The 15094-nt window shown below is 39.5% G+C and overlaps 1 protein-coding gene across 1 annotated transcript; it reads right to left on the bottom strand.

Annotated features, from left to right (window-relative positions):
- Positions 1-4993: 4993 nt before the first annotated feature.
- Positions 4994-14649, bottom strand: ccdc3b (coiled-coil domain containing 3b). The gene is made up of 3 exons (XM_079684905.1): positions 13501-14649; positions 9823-9997; positions 4994-6571 (listed from the first exon to the last, which is right to left on the bottom strand). Exons 1-3 carry the CDS (start codon positions 13854-13856, stop codon positions 6284-6286), a joined length of 819 nt encoding a protein of 272 aa, XP_079541031.1. The 5' UTR covers positions 13857-14649; the 3' UTR covers positions 4994-6283.
- Between the last annotated feature and the right edge of the window lie 445 nt (positions 14650-15094).

Genomic DNA, 15094 nt, shown 5'->3' with positions numbered 1-15094 from the left:
TTAATGTTGAAAGATTTTCCAGTTCCATTTCTCCTCAGTCGTTTAGACTCGCATTGTTTTAGGAGCAAAACCAGGTTGTATGAGTTTGAGCAACTGATCTAAAGCAATGTCCCCCGAGGTGCTGGAACAAAGCGGAGGGGGGGGGGGGGGGGTACTTAACTGCGCAGTGAGATCACCCTCCTCTCCCTGGCCCTGGAGATGAGTGACATTCAGTTTATGAACAACTCACTCGCTGTGAATGACTCCTTTTAGCCGATCTGAGTGGGTGAGACGATGGGAATGTGTTTTTCTACAAAGTCCCAAAGGCTATTTCTTCAAAGTTTGCCCAGAAATCTCTTTCTGAAACAAATGGGCTCTTGGCCTTCTCTGAGGATTACTGCAGCAGCACTCCTGAAGCCAAAGCATCGCAGTTTATGAAAACTTGCAGACCCTCAAAGTTCTGCATGACTGTGCAAACCGCAGCGGGTAATAACAAACAGGATGCGGAGCACGATGGAGAGTATCTGGCAGTATGAGGATAGCCACTAATTTTCCACTTTTATAGAAATTCATCCTGCAATTAGGGTCAAACGTTGCCAGAAACTTGATATCCATGTTACTTGCATTAGTAATATATCTGATACTGGCCTTCGTTGGAAGTTCACCCTCTGTCCGTCAGACGACCACGGCAGATGAAAAGGAAAAACAGGGTCAGGAAGAACACATGACAAGAGCAGGATAAATGGCAAGGAAAATCATGAAAGAAAACCTTTGCTCATCTAGAATAGGATTTGACTGATTTATTTCAGGAACAATGGATCAAAGCACACATCAGACAGGATGAAGAGTGGAATTCTGGGTCGTCTGAGGTCACATGGGGGTCCAGAAACATGTGAAATGTGTGCAATGTGAACAACTTCCTGATAACCCCGTTTCATTCATTCGATCGGTCATTTGCCTGGATCAGGTCACTAGCACAAAACAGCTGCTACTTTCTGGACATTTTTTGTTTCTGTTCACATTTCACTGATTTACATTTGTTTACAAGTTACATTTATATTACTTTACTCTTTATAAAAACTAGGAAATAAGAGCAGTTCTTTCAGCTTTACATTTGAACAAATTCTGCTCCAAGTGTATGCTTTCAACTTTCAACAAAACCAGCCTTGAGAAAATAAATGTACAGAACCCCCATCTACCAATCCATTAAATACAAAAACACACAAACCCACACACTGCAGGACTTTGCTTTTTCAGGAAGAAATGTATGTTTAAATAAAATGCTCAACCTTATCTCAATGAAAGGTTTTGAACCAAGGTACAAACAGTGCTGCGAATTAAATCTGCTTTAACATTTCCTTTCATTCATGTCATGTAGGATTCAATCTATACCAACAACAAAAACATTATACATTTCCTCTGCGCAGGCAGTCCAAATAAGTGCTGTTGAGTTGATTCGACAAGTCTTTATTGTTCATAGGTTTGAATATCTGTCTAATTGGTCAAGCTTGTCCAGTATCCCCTGCCTTTAACAAATTATCTGCTGGGTTACGCTCTTGAGCAATCTTGATTGAAACATTAAGGTTTTTATGTGCAAATAATTGAAGGGTTTTAAAAACCTGAGTCAATTTAATGGAAAGGAAAGTTTTCTTTTAGGTAAAACATCTTTGTTTTATCATCTGGTTGTCTCAGAAAAACATATGACCTCAGGTTATCGGGTCACACGTTTGTTAGAATCCCTGCTGTGGAGGGTGATGCGATTTCCTGCTTGCATGGGCAGCACCTGGCACTGGGATGTGATTTATGGCACAGAGATGGTTTAATGGTGTTCTTTGTACTTTATAAGGCTTTATGTAACTCAGTGTAGAGACTGACTTGTTTTGAGGAGCACCATATGTTCACTCATTAAATATCTCTAAGAGGATTGATTGAGAATAATGTGTTTGCGTTTTGTTGCGTCTGGACAGCAGATTATTTTTAGATTTGAAGTTGCTGTAAGACAACACTCTGATCTTATTCTTTGAAAACGATGTGAAAACATCCAATGTAGTGCCTAATGAATCTAAAAGAAATCCTTCACAATCACTCAAAACGGTGTCAACATTCAGGGTGGAAAATATAGCATCATAAATGCAACATACCCTGAGTGAAACCATTAGACATAAAAACAGCCAGGCAGCGCTAACTACAAACACATGAAGTCAAAATTCCTCCTGCTTGTCTTGTAGACTTTGTCAGCAACCCAGACAAAGAAAGGAATAATTACATGTGAAGGATGGAGGACGAAAGAAAGGGGGGAGGGAAGGAAAAAAGTATTTTGCTTGTGAAGCTAAAAAACGTTTACCTTTATCACAAAAATGTAATCCTGAGGTGATTTCAAGCCCTAAATAAAGTCTCTTTTGTCACGTTTTTAGTCAAGAACTGTGGCAATGACAAATTGTGATCCATAACTTGGCTGTGCAAAAATAAAAATACAGTTCACTTTTATTAGCTCCATAAATTACTGCATTTATCCCCATATGGGCTCTCAAGATGTAGTTGTATGGGGCTGAGGCTTGTGATTTTAGTTAGAGTGGAACAGCCAAGGTCTCTCGGGGCAAACACACACATCAGTCATCCTTATTGAAACAGACGTGGACAGGCAACAATGAAAAATCACCTCCTCCTCGCCAGAGTACGGTTGGTCAAGTATGAAGAAATGGTGAGGAAGCATTTCCACTGCAATAGAAGCCATGTTTATATGCATGTCTCATCTTTTTTGTGCATCACTTTGACAAGACTGAATTTACACAGAGTTCCTTAATATCGGAATCGAACGCCATCACAAGAATCTTAGTCAAATGTTTTGAAATCTGTTGTTGCCATTAAAAAATATGGTGCACACATTCACATGGATCTTAATGACTTTGGTGATCCAAATACCATCAAGTCAATGTTCATTTCCCGTTTAGTAAACATCAATGCCAATGAGCCTTAGCTGTACTTTGAGTTTAATTAGCAAATCTCAGCATGTGGTTAATCTTAAAACGGCTTTTAGAACGTAAACATGAGCTTTTTCGTAGTGAGCCTGGAGTGTAGCAGTACTCCCTTGTGTGATAAAAGAGGCATAACTCAACACTTTTTGGCACAGCCCAGCCGCTTACTGTATATATACTAATACTGTTAACAAAAGTCGCGACTGGAAGCCCTCTTTATTCTATAATATTCATGGTACACATTTGTATGTACAAAAACAAAGTAACTGAAACATGACCATAGCATGCGAGGATAGGACACAGCAGAGTGGTCAGAGCTTAAGCCCCACAACACACAACAGACAAGTCCTAGTAGGAAGAATTAACATTATAAATAAGATGGATACAAATAAACAAGTAAACTTCATGGCAGTAAAACAGAGAAGTGAGCTCATGTTTTTTTAAATATTGACAATCAGAAGAAAGAAGTTATTGACGTGGAAATTATGCTATGTGAGCATAAGCTTTTAGCTCGTAGCTTGAATCACAACTGTGCAGCCTCACGTAGCAACTTGGAAGGTTGTGGAGAATTTATTTTATTTAACAAGGTGACTAATTGAAAATACTAAGTGCTGGTTTTCTTTTCCTAAAGGAAACACCAGCAGACCCTAGTAGGCCCGTTACCTACAGAAACATTGGAGCCGATGGCAGGTTAAAGATCTCAAAGTAAGAAATGTCTCCGGTGGATTTCTTCATGCGGAGCGATGAATGACAGCGGAGTGAAAGACTTAGGTGTAGCTGCTTGAGAAAACATGAACAGAAGTGGAGGTTAAAGAAAAAAAAGGAAAATATATAATGTATTGACCAATCAGATGCTCTGGAATTATCAATACAACAAAAAAAATGAAACCGAAGTAGGTAGAGAAAGTAACGGCATTTGAAAACATTAAATAAGGCAAGATAAATAAACTGAGCCCACAGATAGCCGGTCCTGTGGAGGGACCACCACTGTGCCGAGGTAGTGCCTGACATCTGCTTTGCAGCTTGGCTGTGCACAGTGGTTTATGTTGAGAAGGCAGTGTGTGTATATCATCTTTGGCTTTGGTCCATGGGATTTTGACAGTTGGCTGCAGGCTAGGTTGTCTGATGCAAAGATTTCACGGGGAGAATAAAGAGCTAACTAGGAGACAAGATGAGAAGCTGTTCCCTGCAACACTTTCCCGCCTCGCTCCACAGGTCAAACGATGCGCGAGAAGAAAGCTTGTAAATGTCCACCTGGTGTCCAGCTTAACTGCAGAATAATCCTGTGAGAGATCCTGATGTAAAACATGTTTGAAATGTGTACATTTTTTTGTTTCTCAGCAGTCATGCAACCCTGCCTCTCAATTCCCCCACTTTTATGCCACCATATGGAAGACATTTGGTTCTCCTGGAAATTGTGTTGACATTTTCATCTGCCAAGACGATTTTGCGTCTGAAATGTTTCTGTTTTCTCTCTGAAAGTGCACCGGAAGTAAAACTGCACAAAAGTTTGAGAAAAGAAGGTCGAAATAGGGCCAATTCATCTTTATGATTTATATTTCCTTTCAAACTTGCACGTGTTCTTTTGAAAAGGATTGATTTATTAGCACTGAATCACACAAAACATACTGAACATGCCAAAAAGCATCAGCGGGGAATACCTGGAAAGCAGGAAGATTTACAATCGGGGTTAGATCCTTTTACTACTTTGCTCTGGTGTTTTGCTCAACGCATTTATTTTTCAATATGTCAGATGAAAGAATCAAATAATTTTACACTGTTGTTTGCACCTTGACCAGAAAAACTGTTTCAAAGTGTTGCATGAAACTGTAGCTGGAAAAGTCATCAAGCAAAACAAAGAAATATAAAGACGGAAGATTAATTTATGATGAAAGGTTTGTATATTTAGAGGCTCTCATTTGTGGATGTATTACACTTCACATATAGTGCATGTCTTTCATATTCTACCCAAAAAGTAACATACATAATGTTATGAAGACGATCTCAACTGTGACAATTCAAAATAACCACAAAGGACATTTAATAAAAGTTCATTTATTTATTTAAAAAACTGCAAACATTGTTACAGAAATAAGGATGCTATTGGCAAAGCAAACCATATGTCTGCTGTTTAGAGAGAGCAGAAGTTAGAATAAAGTAACTACACAAAGTATAATAAGATAAGCAAAACGTTCAAAGCCAACCCTGTACCAGGCTCAGTGGCTGATCTAAGTGAGTGCTCAGCACCCTGTTTTCAAATACATATACACTTTCCTTAAGTTTGATGTGATTGAATAACTTGTGGAAAAGGCACTCTTAGAAATAATTAACTGAATGTTGAGAAGCATACACTTTGGGATAGTTTCCTGCGTATGAATAGATACAAAGAAATGAAAAGCAGGTCGAAAATAATGACGTGACGTAATGTTTGGTCTTGCAGCTTTTTAAACTTTGGCACATCTGCTACTCTGTAACTCATATAAACACTCTTAGCATATGAAATCATCGTAGCATAATGAACACATGGATGTTTATATCACCTTGTTCTGGTCAAAAGAGTTTGATGAGAACAAGGTGATATACTGTATAGAGAGCTTGAGTTGGAGCATTTTGATGATACTATTTCTGAATTATGATACTAATTCTAACATGTATACAATGCATAGTGTGTCCAGCACAGAATCAAACAAGATATTAAATGTATCAATGCTTTGACATTGTCCACTTAAAGTGCAGCTGCCAGCTGAGCGCTCTGTCCAATGATTGGAAAGATATTGTGCTGCCACTGAATGGAACTAATAAAAAGGCCCAAAAAGGTAAAAGTTGCGGGGTTAACATAGAAAGTAAATAATTCAGACAACATAATGATATTGGACAGTCAGGTAGCATAAGAATTAAGAGTTGAGGAGAATTACATGAAGCACTCTTACTCCTGTGAAGCCATTTAAATCCCTAATCTCTAATTTAATTCCTTAAAACAGGTCAAGTGAAAGCAAACACACACACAAACATGCACACACACACACGCACGCACGCACGCACGCACGCAGGCAGGCACGCACGCACGCACACACACACACACACACACACACACACACACACACACACACACACACACACACACACACACACACACACACACACACACACACACACACACACACACACACACATTTAGACATGGATATTCTCCTCTGTTTGTAGGTGACAGACAGGAAATAAAACTGAACATATAACAGGACCTTAATTTGGATTGTTCCTTTTGAATGAGCACATTAATAATGTTAAAGATATACAGAATGTAATGAAGTGCCCTGTCTTTGTTAATGTCAATTGTACTGTTTTTTGGTGGAGAGGACCTTTTTTAGTGGCTGGTCCCTAGCAGTGTCCTGGTCGGGGTGAGTTTGGGACGTCTTTGACCGGTAGAGCTGTTTGAGGCTGAGGGTCTGCTGCTCCTTGGTTGTTCCCCGCTGGGCCTGGCGTAGCAGACGTTTCATGGTCTTCACCTTTTCCCTCAGGTGGTCGTTCGCTTTCTCCAAGGAGCGCACCTTCTGGGAGAGAACCCAGGCCTTCTCCTCCTCCTCAAACAGAGCCTTCTGCACCGCAGAGCACAACAGCTGTGAAGGGAAGTGAAAACGATTGTTTGATACAACTTTTCAAGGAAATACATGTGAATGAAAGGCATGCAGAGCATTTGATGAAGTGCACTGCAGGCAAACATGTGTTTAAAAGTTCATGGTGTAGTACCGTGCTTTATACAAACAGTCTATGACCGTGCCATGCACTTTCAACAGGTCAGTCCCAGTGGGCTAATGCTGCTGGGACTAACCTTAGAGTTTGTATTTGCGGTATCTTACTGTGTCCAGGCAGGATTTTATGTTGGACATGAAGACAGTAAAGTTAGGTTTCTATTTAAAACAGAAATGCTGGCATCAATATGGCTTTTCTTTTCAAACTTTCTGTTCAGCCTTCATAATGCCAGTGTGCTATGACTATGACTTAAAGTTGGCTGTAGATGTCTTCGGACATGAGCATTTTTGAAAGGATTTGGGCTTTATATTTTACAAGATTTCTTTACTAGTACCAGATTTTGTATGTTTTTGTAAGGTTTATGATGTAGCACCTGCCAGACCTGCTGTTTTTGATGCTGGATTTAATTTAGGTTCAGTCATAACTCAAGTGAGAAAACACATCTGGCATTCTTCTGGACTGACAACCCGTGTCAAGAGCTTTCAGCAATTTCCACCATTTGTGTGTGAGACAGTCAAAGAAAGTGACACTTTTTTGAGTGCTTGTCGCCTAAAATGAAAGAAAGGGGTGGGGGAAGCTGAGAAGTTTATTAAATATGTTTAAGATTCTTACTGTGGGATATTTTATGGAAATACATTCAAGAGTTTTCATATACTGCATGCTCTGTTTGTACCATTACATTTATAAAAGCCTTTGACAGCACATTGTTGCTTTAGGAAGGGACCAAGATAACTAAAAGGTTGCTCAGTCTGTTTCAGAGAGACACCACTGCGAGATTAAACCCAACATGTCTGAAAGTCTCCGATCCAAAGGCCTGGACCTTTTCTTATAGGTGGAAAAACGAGCTCAAGCTGCCTCTTTCTGCATGCTTCTCTGCCTGAGTGTGGATTTCCTCCACAGATCCTACTACTTCCACATGGGGCCAGCGTGAAACACTGATGTATATTCCCCCTGCATCAGATAACAACCACCGAGGGTTTTTGAGGAAATGTTAAAAATGTGTGGCTGGCTGCCGGCCCACATCACTGGTTAGAACATTACTTGTTTTAATATTAGCTACGGAGTTTTCCCCTGTGCTCTTACTTATGTCCCATGAGTGATTTAAAGAGGGATTACACTTTCTAATGTGAATTATGAAGTTCACGAGCAGAACAGCCAAGTTATGTAAAGCAGGAGATGTAAAATGGCACCCGAGGTATACGATTAACACTCAAACACAAAACGTTTTTATTTGGTTTACACGTCTACGTTTATAGGGTTATTTCAGGCTAAGTTGCAGAGTAGACAAATACTTAGGTAATTGCCCTTGAAAAAGTCTGGAGCCGAGACATAGATATACCATTTAAACCTGACTCTGGGTGGACGACTTATTACCTTGTGATAAGCTTTAGTGTTTTCAACATGACATTCACAGCAAGAGAAAAGAAAGGCAGAGGTGTATTACTACCTGTTCAATATAGTGTTAATATTGAACATGATTGACATTTGAGAAGAAACTAAATGTATCTTGGTCCATGTTAACTGAAGCTGACTCTTTATGAGCAGCAATCTGTTGTGTCTTTGTTTCCAGCTATCAAGGACAGTGGAGTCAGACAGCCTGCTAAAGCTTATATTTCTGCCTTGGTGTTTGGACCACAAAAACTGTGGGAAAATGATTAAAATAATATTTTGGTTGCTGATACTCTTCGATTAGAAATTGAATAAATGCCATGCGTTTTACTTTGGTGGACTGGATTATGGGATGCGTATGGCATGATCTGTTCTAATGTGATTTTAGGTCCGTTGCCTAAACAATGGTTGCGCAGTACCATTAAAAACAAAGTCTGTTTTTATCTTGCTAGGAGGACATCTAATCATGAGAATGATGTAAGACAGCATCGTTGATATCTAAAAGTTGCTCTGTAATTATAATCACAGGCCTAACCCAAACGTTTGCTGTGAATGGAAATAAAAACCATGTCTTCATTCTCTTTACCCATGAAGGATTGTTACTTTTATGAACATAGTCACCAAATGATTGGAAACAGACAGAAGAAGACTGACCTAAATCAAGGGGATACGGCAAAAGGGTTTAGATTCATTAAAGGGGATAAAGCAGTGGCAATTGACTGGAAGCCATTTATGTACTGGCACATGAATTCTGGGATGAGATGCAGGAAACTTACAGAGTCAAGGAGCACCAGGTGTTAATGTTGCCAATAGTGTTTAGGTAAAATGAGCTTTAATCAATTCAACATCGGAGCTAAAGCTTATTGATCCAGGAAATGTTTCCATCAGCATTAAAAAGAAAAGTGGACTTTAGATGCAATCAATCTGCATTGTCCTGCGTAATCCTCCAGAAAGTGTTTTGTTAAGGATTTACTTTTACGATGTATCCACTTTCCCTGGTTTTTTCTTAAGTTAGTAATTTTCTAACTTTTCATAAATTCTTCTCAGTATCCCTCAGAGGATGGACATACAAAATACTGTTTACATAAAAAGATAGAGAGCAGATTTTTCCAGTCCAAAGAAAGTGATCCAAGGAATCCTCTTAATTTAATATTTATCATGTATTTTGGCTACACTTGTGTTCTGTCCAACGAACCTTAACGTTTTCCATTATTCCACCTAACTTGATTGTTTAAAACACCACTTGTTTTTTTATTCTGACATTTAGACGTAATAGTTTTAAAGTTATCAAAGAGCTGTTGTTGCACTGGACATGTCTGAACATTCAGGTGTTTATACGTTAGCGATGCCATCAATATGCATGAGAAAATTCTCCATTAAACAACAAAAAGCCAACAAGCTGGCAAAAACAATGTTGTTTAAAGTAGATTTTTCCTTTCAACAAAGTAAGTTCTTTGTTGTGCCAAAACCTCAGGAAATGTGTGTTTGGTTTCTCATGCATTAAGAACATGTCTTGCTTGCCAGCTCCTTCACAGTATTCCTTTGAGAACAAAATTATGTTGACCCCTTTTATTTGTTTACCACAGTACTTCGGGTTATTCTGGCTAACTTCGTTAGCAAAAAGACGAATTTCAAATGTATGACCTTATTACTAAATGAGTGTGAGAAAGACCCTTCAAAACAGACAAACCACACCGGGAAGCTGTTTGTGTTCTGATGGGCTACATACCCGGCTGTCCTCCTGAGCCTCATACTCCGGGGTGAAGCTGTGGACCTGAGTACCGGAAGTGCAGTTGGAGAACTGGAAGAGGCTTGCAAACATGCGGTGGTTCTCTGCCGTGTCGGGGAATATGGGGTCCTGGAAGTTTACTCCATGAGGGATGATGTTGTAGTTTTCATCCATCCTGCAAGGCAGAAAAGAAAGAGATTGTATTGGTTGTGAACAAATGCAAAAATTAACTTAAGTAAAAAAAATGTGCATGTGTAAAACAGTAAAGCTGCATTCGCTATTATTTTGATTATTGATAAATCTGCTGATTATTTTCTTGATTAATCAATTAATCCTACGGAAAATGTCTGTCCTAGTTTCTCATAGTCAAAGGTGATGTCTTTAAATGTCTTGCATTGTCAGTCCAAAACCTACAAATTAAGTTTATTATGATATAAAAACGGGAAAAGCAGAAAATGTCCTTCAATTTAAAGAACTGCTTATCAAAGTAGTAGGAAGGCAATTATCTTCCTGTCACTTGATAAATCAATTGGTTGACCATTGGCTGAGCTCTAAACATAAAGCAGTACGTTTGTTTCTTGTATATTTTTATTTTGTCTGTTTGTGTAAACCTGTACCTGTCTTCAGCTGTCCTGTGATAAATTGATCACTCAATTAAAAAAACATTATGATAGTATACGTAAAGTATGTGTAATAATATGTTTTATGTAAAAAATGTTTCCAACAGATAGATTTTTAGTTTACCTATTCATCCATATAAGGTTGCATATTAACATATATTGGAAATTGGTAGCAGACCCTGATCTATTTTGTATGCATATTCAATGTGGATGAGTCAAGCCTGCAAACTACAAGCCAAATGGATTTACTGAGCATGTTTCATATCTTCTCCTCGGATGTGAAGTGTGTGAGGGAGGAAGCCTTGGAGCAGCATGTATTCAAACATCTGGATTCCATCTTGCATCCCTCGAGGGACCTCAAAAGATGGTTGTCCCCATCAGAGACCGTGTGTGCGTGTGTGAGTGCGTGTGCATCTGTGTGTTGATGGAGCTCAAAGAAAGCTGATGTTTTGCTTCAACAGAAAAGGTCAGAGGTCAGGTGTAAACACAGTGACCAGGAGGTCAGAAGGAATAGTGGATCCAGAGGAACTTGTGTTGACTCTACGATGATGGAAACCTAACTAAACAGTCACATAAAACTCTTTATACATTTTTAGTACATACGCAGCACATGCACAACTCAACGCATTACAAAAACTTGATCGCGAGGGAGCCTTTTTTTTTTAAAGGGAGATATAGGCCTAGGTCTTTTTTAAGAAAATGTATGGCTAAAGCAGAACAGTCAGCCTGTTTCATTTAAAGGTCCTGAGGGAGATCCTGAGTTGCATTGTTCTTCCTGCTAGCCTCAGATTTGTCCTGTCCTTGGAGCTTATACTCATGATTGATTGAAAATACTATTTTTGGTCTGAGATACGTGTTGTTGGGGCTTTTGCAACAGGAAATAGACGTCCACTGGAGACTGTGATGTGAACTTTTCAGTTTTGGCTTGCACATACCGAGTCTGGGACTCAGTGTTTCGGATCTGCCACAACAACACCCCTTTGAAATTCAACACTGATCTGTTTTAGTTTTGCATTTTGAGGTGGAGTCTCACGTGAGCCAGAATGCCACAGAGCTGGACATGAGAAAACAATTCGTCAGGCCATATCTCATTTCTTACAGTTTCAAAGAAAGTTGCCATTTAGTATACATGGTGATAGATACATCAATGTGTAATTCCACTAGCTAAATGAACATTTGAAGGAATAGTTCTGACATTTTGGGAAATACTATTATTCTGTCCGTTCATGAGATTGAGATGAGAACATTGGGTCTACCACTACCTCAAATGTGTAAATATAAAGCTAAAAACAAAGAGATAGTTAGCTTAACTTAGCATAAAGACCGGGAACAGAGGGAAACAGCTAGCCTGTCTCCTCCCAGTTTTAACAAAACTGCCTACCACCTCTAAAGTTAGCTGAATAGCTTGTTACATCTCATGTTTTTTTAATCCTAAAGAATCAAAAAGAAAAGTTGGACACCATCTGGGCTTTGGTTTCTTTTCCCATAGGTCTACATGACTGGTGGGCTAAAAATCTGCTGCACAGGAAAATATGCGGGAGCGACTTTCAGGAGTTGCTCTCTCCATTCCCTGGTAAACACTGGCAAAAGATCTGCTTATGTTTACTGGAGCAATCATTGCGTCTTAATCATCATCAGGTCCATACTTAAACACAAGTGCTTCAGGAAGTTTCCGATGTTGGTCGCCGGGCTGATTAAGGGGATAACGTCCGGATGTTTTCAGCAACACAACAGGGGACAGCAAAGTCATCCCTGGAGGGGTTATTAACAAGAACCAGTGAAATCATCTAAATAATATTTTAGTCGTCATTAGTTACAACAATACACAATCACACAATGTGAGTGTGTGATTCTGTGAATATAATGTGCAACATATGCTATAACGAATACTATTGTGGTTGGCCCTGCTGCTGCAGACCCTCATGCGGCACAGCTGAACATTAAACTTCAGGAATGCTTTTCAGTGCCCCCCTCTGAATATCTAACTCTTCATCTGTTTGAGAGAAAAAGCAGAAATATCGGCGAAGGCCTGTCAGCACACGTTTTTTCCTTCATCTAGCGGCAAACCAGTGTGTTTGAGCAGGACAAAAGGTGGTCCTATACCATCAAGCTTTTTGGGAAATGTCTGGCTCTGTAATTACACTGGCTGGAATGCAATAGACGTTTCCTGAGTAACAGGGTTGTTTCTGTCCAACACAGACATTTAAGTATTAACCTGCCACACACGTCTTTGAAATATGAGTGGAGCATTTGGCAGGCTATTAGATATATTAATAACTTTAAAAGTGCTTTTGACTGCAGAATGTCTCAATACTAGCCAATGATTGATTGAATCCTCCTAGGGTCCTTTCGCTTCCTTCTGTGAGATCTCACACATGTATGAAGAATTTCTGTTTTTCTTTTGACAGGAGGATGCGCCAGGAGGAGGTGAGGTCAAATGGATGATGAATATTGGAGACATTACATTTTGGCTCTGCATACTGTATTCTCAAGTTTACAGAGGGACTGATGGTGGATTATTTGTATGTGAAATCATCATTTAGTTTTGCCAGGGACAACTCAACATCCAATGCAGAAGATTACGTACCAAATTGCTATGCAATTCCTTTCCCAGTTGGTTATCATCAAAGCATTAACTTTGTCCAATTCATGGATGCATTCCAATAAATGGAGGCAGTGATTTTATACCCCAAAGTGAAAAAACGAATTTTGGTCTTAACCAAATTGACAAAGCTACTGCAGATTCTCGACATTTCTGCAACCTCTTTTAAGCTTTGTCTTTAGTCTGAAAAGGAAATATGGGTAGTAGAGTGAAGACACCTACAGTAGGAAAAGAGAGTGCAAACCCTGGTAGGGTTACGTTTATTTATAGTAGGGCCTAAATACATGGAATTACACTTAACTGGTAGAGTTTATCATTTGGAAATGAATGGGGAAAAAAGTTTAGAGTTTATATAACTCAAATTACTAAGGCTTCCAACTCATTTTGCTCTGGGTATCTTTGGCAATAAAACATTATGGACTGATTAGATTACGTGGGAATATCTAGAGTGCTCACCTTAGAAAGAAGTAGTAGTTGTTGTTTTTGGTGACACTGTAGGAGAAGCAGGTGAAGTAGCCCAGGCCAGTGACATTGAACCTGGATCCAGCAGGGACCTCCAGCATGCTGCCCCACGCCTGGTCGCACAGCAGCTCAATCTCCGCGGAGAAAAGATGCTCGTTTTCGGACGGCAGGTAGTTATCATACACATTGTAAAACTCCTTGTGCAGTTCCAACACCTTGGCAAACACTATGATCTGTGCCATCTCCGCACGGCACGCTTCTGTCTGAGGTCTCCATTCACGGGGCAGCTGACATCCCAATCTCCCATCAGCAGCCGCTGCTGCCACCATAATCGCCCAAATAATCCACATGATCCCACAGGAACAAAACGACTGTGGGTCAGTCAGGCACACCGATGATAACGATGCTGCAGATGAATGTAATCAAGAAAAAAAACCTGCAGTGATTTTACTCCATGCAGATACCTCCACCAAAGCTGACTGAACTAATATTCACAGTGAATCAATACAAACAAAGGTTTTACACAAGAAAATAGTCCCGGACAGTTGGTAACTTCTCTGCTCTCTGCGGCCCCTCTCCCTCCTCCAGCCACAATACCTGTGATCAGAGGAACAGCCCATTCAGCATCCACTGTAGAAAATGTGCCTCTGACCTTTTAAATGACACCAGCAGGAGCTAATAAAGAGTGTGCATTCATACCTGCGTGTGAAGTTTCCAGATTAAACTTTTCTGAAAATGTACAAGAAATCCTCAAGATCCAATGTTGTGAGTTTATGCATTTAATGCAACAAAGAACAGTATTTAAGTCCCAATGAAAACAATGACTAACAAAGACTAACTTTAGTATGCGGCAGTGGCGCCATCTAGGGACAATATGGCACTGTGGTCTCTTTTTCTGGCTAATGCTCTTTTAATTATGTTATTACTGCAACCATTTTCGGTAGGGTACTTCAGGCATTCAGGCCTCAGTGACATGTTGATGATGGACCGGGAAAATCTATACCCTTAAACTCCTCTCATCTGATGGGAGTACAATTAGGATTGTGTGTATGACAATCATATAGGCGTCATTTGCACTGGGGACGCTGGGGACATGTCCCTACCACTTTTTGAAAAGGCCAATGTTCCCACCACTTTTTAAAAGTATAACTTATAAATGTTCTGAAAAATAACATGCACAAAGAAATGTAATAAACAACAAAACTTATTTAGTGTCAAGATGTGCAATTTGGACATGTAAGTAGACTTTTAACAGAAAGTGTAAAAAACTAACATTGCTCCCACTTTGACCTGCACTTAAAAAAAAAAAGTCAACAAATATAATTCCTCCTTACTCTTTTGACTCTAACATGACCCAAAAACATGCTTGCGGCAATGTTTTTTGTTTGCCTGAAGTAAATGTTGTCTTTTTGGTTTATTTTATTTTCAGAGAGTACCAGAATACGTATGTTAAATCTGGAAAATTGCCCACACCACTTTCTAAAAAAGTGACGCCCTTGGACACATTTGTCAAATATTGTTACGCCTGCGTCCTTTTTTAAAGATATTCAACTCTTAGAAGTGTGTGCAGGCTACACTGTGACAGAGA

This window comes from Notothenia rossii (genome assembly GCF_949606895.1).
Source record: "Notothenia rossii genome assembly, chromosome: 5".
NCBI lineage: Eukaryota > Metazoa > Chordata > Actinopteri > Perciformes > Nototheniidae > Notothenia > Notothenia rossii.
The sequence above is the reverse complement of the archived record's forward strand: the minus strand, read 5'-3'. Positions and strand labels throughout refer to the sequence as shown.

Bases quoted from the DNA above. Each gene is read 5' to 3' on its own strand.
- ccdc3b (XM_079684905.1), bottom strand. From the start codon at position 13,856: ATGTGGATTATTTGGGCGATTATGGTGGCAGCAGCGGCTGCTGATGGG. The intron at 9,998-13,500 runs GTGAGCACTCTA...TCTGCCTTGCAG, and splicing joins AACTACTACTTCTTTCTAAG to GATGGATGAAAACTACAACA. The intron at 6,572-9,822 runs GTATGTAGCCCA...TTCCCTTCACAG, and splicing joins AGGCTCAGGAGGACAGCCGG to CTGTTGTGCTCTGCGGTGCA.